The sequence below is a fragment of the Polyodon spathula genome, chromosome 33, assembly GCF_017654505.1.
Source record: "Polyodon spathula isolate WHYD16114869_AA chromosome 33, ASM1765450v1, whole genome shotgun sequence".
In the NCBI taxonomy this organism is placed as follows: domain Eukaryota; kingdom Metazoa; phylum Chordata; class Actinopteri; order Acipenseriformes; family Polyodontidae; genus Polyodon; species Polyodon spathula.
In genome coordinates this window covers 6,332,740-6,345,257 of record NC_054566.1, presented here as the reverse complement: position 1 = coordinate 6,345,257, position 12,518 = coordinate 6,332,740, and the positions used below count along the sequence as shown (strand labels likewise).

Genomic DNA, 12,518 nt, shown 5'->3' with positions numbered 1-12,518 from the left:
TTGTGTTTATTTTGTTTATTAAAAGAAAAATAGCTCTCAAAAAAGAAATTGTTATTATTCTCATTGTTGTTGTTCTTCTAGCAAAATGTATTTAGTTTATAAAGTTGGTCTGTCACAAGTAACGCTGAATCAACTTGGCTGGTCAGTAAAACATTGAATTCCTTTGTATGGAGAATCTCAGTAGCTATGGCTTATGGTTCATCAACTGGTTCAGATTCAGTTGTATTGTGTCTGCCAACTGATGATGTGAGGCAGAACAGTAATTGGATACCAGAAAATATGAATAACAGTGAGTTTTAGCCGCCTTCAGTATTCTGAATGGAAGGCATACCTCACAAAGTGACCTTGTGTGAGCAGAAAGAAATGTATAGTAACAATGTGTACAGATCCAGAACTATTGTACATGGTGCAGAAGTAACCCTGACACATAAATTAAAACATAATCCCCTTGTTAATTGTGCATGTAATATGTGCCAAAGCAAGTCATCAGCGACTGGGCCCAGACTTTGTCTGGCATTTCTTTCTCTCATTTAAATGTAAACCCAAAAAGATATTAAGAGGATTGAATGCATGAGTTATGGAGGAGGTCACGTAGTAAAATGGGCACATCTGGGAAAATTAGAATGTGAGGAAGATGTCCCTGCTAAGCGTATACAAGTGTCTTGTAGGTACAAAGTCAAGGCCATGGCGACTCACACCTGTGATGCGAGACGATGGATTCAAGAGCCTATTGTCGTGTTCGCTGAGCAAACCCGAGCTGAACCTAAGACCGAAGTGGAGTCCTGCTGGGGGCGAGCTGAAACCCTCGACATGGACGGGATGATTTAAAATGAAATGTATTAATGCAATAATATGTGTTATAACCCTTTATAGTGTTTGTTTAATCTTTAGTCTGGAAAATTATGTAAGTGTGTAATCAAAAGTAACGCTTAATGCTGTTTAAATCAGTAATTGTGAAACTTATGTATTTTCTTTATATAAATCATGCAGTAGAAACTGGTACAGTTTGCTATGAGTGGCTAGTTTTGGGCAGTTTCTTATCAAGATGGGCTTGGTTCCCAGAATTGAATGCTAAGTTTCTACAGCACCCTTTTTAGCCTAAGAAAATGCTGTTAAATGTTGAAATAAGGTTTAATATGCTTGCTTTTTACTAAAAACAACTTGTGCGTGTAAGACCATATGCTTAACACTGCCTGTAATGATAATATGCATGAAATTGTTTCTCGTCAAGATAGGTTCGCATTTAATCGTGTAATCGTGTCCCATAGGGAATAAACTGTTTGGTTTGACCAAGAGATGATGCAACATAAAGAGATGTTGTTTGAAATATAAAATAAGAAGCTTAAACAGATAATAAAAAGTAATTTTAAAAGTAGAGGATAGGTTTTGAAAAAGGTAAACTTTATGTGAACTTTCTTTCCGAATTTTCTGTGAGCCTGTTTTTTAGAGAAAGCCGTGCCTGGTAAAGGGAGGCATAGTTGGCATGCAGAGCGAGAATTCTTTTATCAAAAGGATCATAGTGTCAAGGTTAAAATTTAACGAAGGAAATGATCTTCTCACCCTAGAAGAAGGGGGAACATTGCTAAAAGACATTAATTATCGCTGGAAATTAGGAAGAGTGGTATACCACTAGCGAACTGGTTTTAGCTGGTTTGTGTGCTACTGAAAAAATAGGAGGTCGGCCGCAGTTCAGCTGAATTCGTGCTGTTAAGAAACTCATAGGACAGAGACATTACAGTCTTACACTTAAATAAAAAACAAATAGAATATCCATGAAGAGAAACTCTATATAGGAAAAACATAAGATGGAAGTTCTCTATAATATCTGTTAAGCACACTCCTGTAAAGAGAGAAGGAAAACTAATTTGAAGAATAGTGGCATTAATGTGGCAAAAAGTCCATTAATGGCATGAGGGAATATATACTTTAGACATTAATACATATAATCAATATAATCATAACTAATAGTGTTGTATATATTTTAAACAACACTCATATACTCAAAGTAACATTATTCTTTTTGTATACACATATAAAATAAAGGAATAGTGAACTATGTTTCACCTAACTTTTTAGATAAAGCAGGGATCGGGAAATGAGTGAGTGAGATCATGGTCAAGTGTTTGGAACAGGTGTTATATTTTAAAAAGTTGTTGGCATATGGCTCTAAAATTTTAGATTGTTGCGTGCCAAATAAAGATAAGAAGTGTGTGATGAGTCAAAGGGATTTCGGTCTGTGATTCAGCCTCCCGACAGTAGATGGCATCAAACCAACTCGGGACTTCCCTTACCAAGATCTCGTGACCATGGCAAAAGTCATCTTTTGAGGGGCGGCACCTTGGTGAGGGGTGGAAGTACGAGTACGTAAATTCCAGCCACTGGAGTCAAGTGAAGGATAAGGACACTTGTCAGTTGGGGATTGGTGTTCCACTGACTACAGAGGCGGGACATTACATACTAAAGGGAACGTACTACTGTGTTCGGGGTTGGTCCGAAAGTAAAATAGGAGGAGTAACGGGTGGAGGGAGAGACTAGTTTGGTGCAGCGGGATTTTTTAAAAAAACACTAGCATTTCTTTTGTCTTTTTTTGTTTATGTATGGTTCGCCACGAAGACAATTAAAGACGAGTTATCACGGTCTGTTTTGGATTTCACCCCTGCACTCCTTCCCTCACACCATTTTGTTTTCTTTTGTTATTTAATTATTTTGTTGTGTATAGATAATAAAAAATAAATTATTTTATTTCTGTACACATAAATTACTGTCTGGACATTCCATTTAATACACTTTCGCCTCACACTTGGTGTCAGAAGTGAAAATGGATCCAGCTACAGTTTTGGCAATGTTTAGGGAGCAGGAGGAGAAGCGAGAGGAGAGAGAGACACGGCGCCAGGAACAGCTCGCCCAGTTCTTTGGACAGCTGGTGGAAAAACTATCAATATCAACATCAGAGAGAGCGGTTGCCCGGATGTTTGCAGCTCAGCCAAAACTTCAGAAGATGACCTCGGAAGATGATCCCGAGGCTTTCTTGATTACTTTTGAGAGAGTGGCAGAGGCTGCAGAGTGGAGGGAACACTGGGCCAATTGGCACCCTGCCTGACAGGGGAAGCGAGACGGGAATGCAGGGGACTATGTTAAAGTTAAAGAAGCCATTCTCTCACGCCTCGGGATCACGGAGGACATAGAATACCAGACAATATTTTTTAGATCAGGCACCCGGTGGCTGCGTCCAGAAGAAGTTAAGAGTACAGGTCGGGGGAAAGAGTACTTACGCATTTGCGGACTCTGGGTGTGCACAAACATTGATTCGGCAAGCTCTCTTGGATGGGGTAGCCTGGGAGCCACAGGGTAAAGTGGCTATCTCCTGTATTCATGGAGAAACTCGGGTTTATCCCACCACTAAAGTTAGACTTATTGTAGGTGATTATTCAGCTTACGTTAAAGTGGCTGTAGCGCAATGTTTACCATACCCTGTTCTCCTGGGAAGAGACTGGCCGTTTTTTGATCGTATTTTAGGTCGGGAAATGGTCTTAGTTTCTACCAGGGGACAATTAAAGCAACAGGAGAAAACAATTGGCGAGATTTTTCCGTTGCAATCCGATCTGTTTAACCCTAAAATCCGCCCAAGAAAAACAAAAAGAGAGCGTCGGGTGGAAAAATATGAGGGAACTCTGAGACGACAAGGGGAGGGGTCTGACACAAAAGTAAACCAATCGCTTAAACGGCAAGGAAAGGGAGTAGGTATTCAGTGTAACCGGGGCTGCGAGGTTACTGAGGTGGAAGGTCATGTAATAAAAGACACTCCTCTCTGTGTACCTAACCATTGGGACCGAGATATTGACTTGGGATATGAACAACAAAATGATCCCACGTTACAGTATGCTTGGAAACAGGTTAGATATATCGAGGGGAAGGATATGCAGGAAGGACAACCGGTGGTATTTCCGCATTTTTCTGTATCTGGGCACTTATTATATAGAATAACCCGGGCTCCCGGGACGGGACAGCTCGTAAAACAGTTATTGGTTCCTAGGCCTTTTCAGTCAGAAGTCATGAGATTGGCGCATGACATTCCATTTTCAGGTCATTTGGGAACTGAAAAGACTCAGGAACGAATTCTGGCCCGGTTTTTTTGGCCTGGGGTTTATGGTCTTGTGCGGAAGTATGTATCGGAGTGTCCTGAATGTCAATTAGCTGCCCCTAAGTCAGTTCGCCCCGCACCTCTGGTTCCACTTCCAATTATTGGGGTACCGTTTGAAAGGATTGGTGTAGATTTAGTAGGCCCTCTGGAGGGAACAGAGTCAGGATATCGGTATATTTTAGTAGTAGTGGACTACGCAACGAGATATCCAGAAGCTGTTCCCTTACGCTCTATGAATGCAGTAGCTGTAGCGAATGAATTGGTAAAAATATTCTCTAGGGTGGGAATCCCGAAAGAAATTCTCACTGATCAGGGCACTAATTTTATGTCAGACTGTATTCAGCAACTATATAAATTATTGAAAATTCGTTCAATTAGAACCTCAGTTTTTCATCCTCAAACGGATGGGCTTGTTGAACGATTTAATCAGACTTTGAAAAATATGTTGCGCCGCTTTGTAGATCAAGAAAAACGCAATTGGGCTAAACTGCTTCCCTACTTGCTCTTTGCAGTTCGCGAGGTACCACAATCCTCAACGGGGTTTTCCCCGTTTGAGCTCTTGTACGGTCGGCAGCCGCGGGGTATCTTGGATCTCATAAGAGAAGGCTGGGAAGAACAGTCAAAGGAGTCTAAAAATGTAGTAAAATATGTGTTGCAGTTACGCGATCGCTTAGAATTAGTCGGTCGATTGGCACATGACAATCTCAAAGCGGCACAGCAGAAGCAGCAACAAAGCTACAATAAAAATGCAAGAATTCGGAACTTTCGACCTGGAGATAAAGTGTTGTTATTGTTGCCCTCATCGGAATCTAAGTTGTTTGCTAAATGGCAGGGTCCCTTTCAGGTTATTCGAGCAATTGGTAAAGTCAATTATGAGATCCGACAGCCTGGGCGTCGGAAAGAAAGTCAAATTTATCATGTTAATCTCCTGAAACCGTGGAAAGAACGGGAAGTCCATTTTATATCTCCTGTACAGGAGGGAGAGGATTTTGGACCCTCAATTGAGCCAGAGTCAGCAATTGAGGTCCCGATGGGGGAACAATTAACTCCTGATCAGCGTGAAGAGGTAAGCAATCTAATTAATATGTTCAGTGATGTGTTTTCTAACGTGCCTGGAAGAACGCATTTGATCGAACATGCTATTATCACTCCGCCAGGTCTAAGAGTTAGACAGAGACCGTATCGCATTCCAGAGAGTCGGAGAGATTCTGTTCGAAGGGAGGTGGAGTGTATGTTGAAACTTGGGGTAATTGAACCTTCCCGAAGTGAGTGGTGTAGCCCAATAGTACCAATAGACAAGCCAGATGGGTCACTACGATTATGTATCGATTTTAGGAGGGTGAATGCTATCTCCAAGTTTGATGCATATCCCATGCCTCGAGTAGATGAACTCTTAGACAAGCTGGGGCAAGCTCGGTTTATTTCAACTCTGGATCTGACGAAAGGATATTGGCAAATTCCATTAACGAAAGCCTCTCGTGAGAAAACGGCATTTTCAACCCCAGAGGGTCTTTTTCAATTTTGTACTATGCCGTTCGGACTTCATGGAGCGCCTGCTACTTTTCAGAGACTAATGGACAGGGTTTTACAACCTCATCGAGAGTATGCAGCTGCGTATATCGATGATGTAGTCATTTATAGTTCTTCCTGGAGAGAACATTTGACTAGATTAGAAGCCGTCTTACAGTCTCTGAGGAGGGCGGGGCTCACAGCGAACATGGCAAAGTGCGCTATTGGAAAAGAAGAAACTAAATATTTAGGTTTCATAATGGGTAAGGGTAGAGTGAAACCGTGGGTTTCAAAAGTCCAGGCTTTGTTGGATTCACCGGTACCTACCACGAAAACCCAGGTGAGATCACTGTTAGGGTTGGCTGGTTATTACCGCCGCTTTATTCCACACTTTTCCACTATAGCCGCCCCTCTCACTGATCTCACGCAAAAGAACGCTCCAAATAAAATTAAGTGGAGTGCAGAGTGTCAGACAGCCTTTGAATCTATTAAAACTAATTTGAGTCAGGCCCCAGCATAAATAAGCCCGGATTTCAGCCAAGAGTTCGTCCTGCAGACAGATGCATCGCAGACTGGTCTGGGGGCGGTTCTGTCCCAGGAGAGATGGTATAGAACACCCGATACTATACATCAGTCGGCAGTTACTGCCCAGAGAACAGAGGTATTCGGTAGTGGAGAAAGAATGCCTGGCAGTGAAATGGGCAGTGGAATCTTTAAAATACTATCTTCTGGGACGACCTTTTGTACTCATCACAGATCACGCTTCTTTAAAGTGGTTAGACACGATGAAGCATTCAAACGCTAGGATTACGCGGTGGTACCTGGCGCTCCAACCCTTCGCCTTTCAAATAAGGTATCGTGCGGGTAAGTTACATCAAAATGCTGATTTTTTTTCCCGGGAGGGAGGGGAAAAGGGAAGGGTTAGAGGTTTCTGAGTGTTCCTTCGGCTCCACTCTGAGGGGTGGGATATGTGATGAGTCAAAGGGATTTTGGTCTGTGATTTAGCCCCCCGACAGTAGATGGCATCAAACCAACTCGGGACTTCCCTTACCAAGATCTCGTGACCATGGCAAAAGTCATCTTTTGAGGGGCGGCACCTTGGTGAGGGGTGGAAGTACGAGTATGTAAATTCCAGCCACTGTAGTCAAGTGAAGGACAAGGACACTTGTCAGTTGGGGATTGGTGTTCCACTGACTACAGAGGCGGGACATTACATACTAAAGGGAACGTACTGCTGTGTTCGGGGTTGGTCCGAAAGTAAAATAGGAGGAGTAACGGGTGGAGGGAGAGACTAGTTTGGTGCAGCGGGATTTTTAAAAAAAACACTAACATTTCTTTTGTCTTTTTTTGTTTATGTATGGTTCGTCACGAAGACGATTAAAGACGAGTTATCACGGTCTGTTTTGGATTTCACCCCTGCACGCCTTCCCTCACACCATTTTGTTTTCTTTTGTTATTTAATTATTTTGTTGTGTATAGATAATAAAAATAAATTATTTTATTTCTGTACACATAAATTACTGTCTGGACATTCCATTTAATACACTCTCGCCTCACAAAGTGTCTAACCAAATTAATGATTGGATTTGATAACGTCTCTCCATGTATTCCAATGGAGACCAAAACCTATAAAAACTCATATCTTTTACAATGAGGTACCACAATCAAGACTCAGCTTGGCAGAGTGAAGTGGTCCATCATTTGTAGATCTCCACAAGACAATTCTGATTCTTTTGTTCACGCTACTTTTCCTTATAATAGGAGGTAAGCATATTATTGACATTATTATATCTCACATGTATTGGGTGTATTGCTATAAGGTATTGAAACTATGTTTTAGTTTTTGAGAGAGTGTTATATTGAATGAACTGAAATACAGAAGCGGGTGCTTTTTTAGACCGCGTGTATAGCTGGCCCGGTGGCTGCACAATTACATATAAGTGCATTAGGTAATTGGCGGGTGCATAGCTGGGCCGGTGGCTACACTGATACACAAAGATGTATCATGCCAATTGAAGTGTTAATGCTGAACTTGTAACTAACTGAGAAACGCTAATTGTTATAGCATGTTTATGGATTTTGGTGGTATTCGCGAACAACCTTTCCAATATTAAAGCATTTTAATAAAGCGAAGGAGCATTGCTCTGATTCATAAAACTTCAAATGAACGAGTCTTGAGTGTTTTTTTCTTGATTAAATATGGGTTATATGGACATACATACAAGCTCGCCCAGTGCTCGAACATAAACCACTAGGAGTTTATAACATCTCTGTCCTCCTAACGTCTCCCCTGAGTTAAGAGTGTGTGCAGAGTGAATAAAAAGAGTACGTAAAAATCTGTGAACGCAGCAGACATGACAGGTCACAACAAAAATATATTGTTCACGGTCTTGGTCTTGGTCTTGGTCTTGGTACGTTTGGTCCTGGTCTCGGTCTCGGTACGTTTGGTCCTGGTCTCGGTACGTTTCGTCTTGGTCTTGGTCTCGGTCTCGGTCTCGGTCTTGGTATGTTTGGTCTTGGTCTCGGTCTCGGTATGTTTGGTCTTGGTCTTGGTCTCGGTCTTGGTATGCTTGGTCTTGGTCATGGTATGTTTGGTCTTGGTCTCGGTATGTTTGGTCTTGGTCTTGGTCTTGGTCTTGGTCTTGGTGTTTGGTCTTGGTCTTGGTCTTGGTCTTGGTCTCGGTCTTGGTCTTGGTCTTGGTCTTGGTCTTGGTCTTGGTCTTGGTCTTGGTCTTGGTCTTGGTTTGGTCTTGGTCTTGGTCTTGGTACATTTGGTCTTGGTCTCGGTCTCGGTACGTTTGGTCTTGGTCTTGGTCTGTTTGGTCTTGGTCTTGGTCTTGGTCTCGGTATGTTTGGTCTTGGTCTTGGTCTCGGTACGTTTGGTCTTGGTCTCGGTCTCGGTTTCGTTTGGTCTTGGTCTTGGTCTTGGTCTTGGTCTTGGTTTGGTCTTGGTCTTGGTCTTGGTCTCGGTACGTTTGGTCTTGGTCTTGGTCTCGGTATGTTTGGTCTTGGTCTTGGTCTCGGTCTCGGTACGTTTGGTCGTTGTCTTGGTTTGGTCTTGGTCTTGGTCTTGGTCTTGGTCTCTTGGTCTTGGTACGTTTGGTCTTGGTCTTGGTCTTGGTACGTTTGGTCTTGGTCTTGGTCTTGGTCTCGGTCGTACGTTTGGTCTTGGTCTCGGTCTCGGTCTTGGTCTTGGGGTCTCGGTCTTGGTCTTGGTCTTGGTCTCGGTACGTTTGGTCTTGGTCTTGGTCTCGGTATGTTTGGTCTTGGTCTTGGTCTTGGTCTCGGTTTTGGTCTTGGTCTTGGTCTTGGTTGTCTTGGTCTTGGTCTCGGTCTCGGTACGTTTGGTCTTGGTCTTGGTCTCGGTACGTTTGGTCTTGGTCTTGGTTTGTTTGGTCTTGGTCTTGGTTGGTACGTTTGGTCTTGGTCTTGGTCTCGGTCTTTGTCTTGGTCTTGGTCTCGGTACGTTTGGTCTTGGTCTTGGTCTCGGTTGGTCATTTGGTTTTGGTCTTGGTCTCGGTACGTTTGGTTTGGGTTGGTCTTGGTCTTCGGTTTGTTTGGTCTTGGTCTTGGTCTCGGTCGTTTGGTCTTGGTCTTGGTCTTGGTCTCGGTATGTTTGGTCTTGGTCTCGGTATGTTTGGTCTTGGTCTTGGTCTCGGTCGTTTGGTCTTGGTTTGGTTGGTCTTGGTCTTGGTCTTGGTCTCGGGTGTTTGGTTTGGTCTTGGTCTTGGTCTCGGTTTGGTCTTGGTCTTGGTCGTTTGGTCTTGGTCTTGGTCTCGTGTATGTCTTGGTCTTGGTCTCGGTACGTTTGGTCTTGGTCTTGGTCTTGGTATGTTTGGTCTTGGTCTTGGTCTCGTTTGGTCTTGGTCTTGGTCTCTTGGTCTTGGTCTTGGTCTCGGTCTTGGTGGTCTTGGTCTTGGTCTTGGTCTCGGTGGTCTTGGTCTTGGTCTTGGTCTTGGTCTTGGTCTTGGTCTTGGTCTTGGTCTTGGTCTTGGTATGGTTTGGTCGTTTGGTCTCGGTACGGTTTGGTGGTTTGGTCTTGGTCTTGGTCGGTGGTTTGGTCTTGGTCTTGGTCTTGGTCTTGGTTTGGTCTTGGTCTTGGTCTTGGTACGTTTGGTCTTGGTCTTGGTCTTGGTCTTGGTCTTGGTCTTGGTCTCGGTACGTTTGGTCTTGGTCTTGGTCTTGGTCTTGGTTTGGTCTTGGTCTTGGTCTTGGTCTTGGTCTCGGTATGTTTGGTCTTGGTCTTGGTCTCGGTACGTTTGGTCTTGGTCTTGGTCTCGGTACGTTTGGTCTTGGTCTTGGTCTCGGTCTTGGTCTTGGTCTTGGTCTTGGTCTCGGTACGTTTGGTCTTGGTCTCGGTATGTTTGGTCTTGGTCTTGGTACGTTTGGTCTCGGTCTTGGTCTCGGTCTGGGTACGTTTGGTCTTGGTCTTGTTGTTCGTCTCGTTATGTTTGGTCTTGGTCTTGGTCTTGGTACGTTTGGTCTTGACTACATCACTGCAGTTCTGTATTGGCTTCTATGCAGGAAGAGTTGCATGCATATGTACCTAGTGATGATAAATCCCTGGCTAAATTAACATTTAGGTTTTGTTGAAAGCCATTTTGATGTTCAGGTTAGACAACAAACATACATGCATTCATAAAAGCAAACCATATTTTTCTATAGCATGATTAATGGATATTTTGTGATTGGATGTTGACAAGCACACCCTCTCTTCCTGTAGGATGAAGATGATTTATCTGCTCTGGTTGGTGGGTCTTTGCCTTGCTCGTGCCTGCCAGAGATTTCCTAATGGTAACGTGTTTTTATTTGTTTGTCTTGTTCTTAATTTGGCTTGGTAATTTCTGTGTCAACATGTTTCCCTTAGTATTTGTATTGGTCAGTATGTTTCATCACAGCCCTGACCCCTCTCCATTCTGCTTACAGAGGTCAATGTAGCTCTGAAAGGAACTGCAGAGCAGTCATCTCTGTATCATGATGCTGGAATAGCTTCACATGCTATCGAATGGGAACCATGACAGTATCTACAATAAAATGAGCTGCACCCACACCAATGCTGACTCCACCTCCTGGTGGAGAGTGAACCTGAAGGACACCTATGAGATCTCCACGGTCATCATCACCAATAGGGCAGACTGCTGCCACGAGCGCCTTCAAGGGGCTGAAATACGCATTGGAGACTCAACTGATGTTTCCAAAAATGACATGTAGGTGTTTCAATTCATCAGTCAAGAAATTGTGTTTTTTATCTCTATCATTACAGAACAAATCTCACTTTAGTAAAAGTTATTTTTTAAAATATGGTTCTTTAAAACATATGGGACAACAGATCTCATCCAAAAAATAAATTATTTAAAAGTAAAAACTAAAAAAAAATAGCAGTATGTGTAAACATGCAAATGCAGTTATCCTTCTACAAGGATAATGTTGGTGGAAATGTCAACTCTCTGAAGTGTATATATTTTCCTTCAGGGCTTAGCGTCATGTGCTATGAATACCTGTAACCAATATGATATACATTATAACTTTGTGCCCCACACTAAAGGGATGTTTGAAATTCAGCTTCCTAATAAAGAGCAGCATTGCATTGGGGTGAATGCTTTATATCTATTCTATTGAGAATGTCCTATCTCTCACAGATGTGGAACTATCACTTCAACCGCCCCAGGATCAGTCCATACCATCTGCTGCAATGGGCTGAAAGGCCGTTATGTGAATGTTGTTCTCCCAGGAAAAAGCCAGTATCTGACCCTGTGTGAGGTGGAGGTCTTTGGAGTCCCAACACCTGAGTGCAAACGCAAACCTAACGGTATCTGAGTCCACTTTCTAATACACAAAGCACAAAGATTGGAAGACATTGGATATTCTTAGGAGTGCCAAACTTCCATTTAAATGTCCAAACATGTGTCTGGCAAAAATGACACAATGATTGCACCGTTAGCACAGTATAACTGCATGTGTGAAGGTATATTTACAGGCTTTGAGTCTGAGTTGTGCTGTTGCTGTGTAATACATGAATGTCTATCTGTGCTCTGGTCTGCTAACTTAAGTATTGCGCATATACTGTGTATATATAAAGAGCACTTCCTCCACCAACTCTAGGAGATTTGCTTGCAGGGCTGAGGACCTAGAGGCCTTGCATCACAGCCCTGATCCCCCCCCCACCCCCCCCCTGTCTATTCTTCTTACAGAGGTCAATGTAGCTCTGCAAGGAACTGCAGAGCAGTCATCTCTGTATCATGATGCTGGAATAGCTTCACATGCCATCGATGGGAACCATGACAGTATCTACAATAAAATGAGCTGCACCCACACCAACGCTGACTCCACCTCCTGGTGGAGAGTGAATCTGAAGGACACCTATGAGATCTCCACGGTCACCATCACCAACAGGGCAGACTGCTGCCACGAGCGCCTTCAAGGGGCTGAAATACGCATTGGAGACTCACCTGATGTTTCCAAAAATGACATGTAGGTGTTTCAATTGCTCATTAGGTGAATTTGGTTTCTCAATACTGTCAACAAGTATTTGAGGTTATCCATTCAGATAGAATTTTTGAGCATTCTTTGAAGTAAAAGCACAAAGCAATTGCTTGAGGTGACCTCCCATTTCACTTTCTCTAAACGTAAAGCAAATAAAATGCAGCCCTGATGTCAAACTTCTGGCAACAGTCTTATGTGCAGTTTGTGCTGGTAATAAGAAACCATGAAAAGGTTGTTTCCAATACATTTTCCACTGGATCTTGTCACTCTATTTTTATTAACCAATAATGTTTACCTTACCGTGGCATTGCTTGCTCCACGTCAGTTTCTCCTCTTGCCATCTCCAAAGAAAACACAATAATTTCTCCCTCTTCAACTAGCAAAA

At 43.0% G+C, this 12,518-nt stretch overlaps 1 protein-coding gene across 1 annotated transcript in view; it reads left to right on the top strand.

Moving 5' to 3' along the window:
* LOC121303497 (fucolectin-like) overlaps nt 1-12,150 on the top strand; it is a 19,056-nt gene extending 6,906 nt beyond the window's left edge. The window contains exons 2-5 of the mRNA XM_041234216.1: nt 10,374-10,444; nt 10,577-10,857; nt 11,290-11,459; nt 11,842-12,150. Coding sequence (XP_041090150.1) covers nt 10,646-10,857; nt 11,290-11,459; nt 11,842-12,125 — 666 coding nt within the window. The 5' untranslated portion in view covers nt 10,374-10,444; nt 10,577-10,645 and the 3' untranslated portion in view covers nt 12,126-12,150. The remainder of the gene's footprint in view (nt 1-10,373; nt 10,445-10,576; nt 10,858-11,289; nt 11,460-11,841) is intronic.
* The last annotated feature ends 368 nt before the right edge of the window (nt 12,151-12,518 follow it).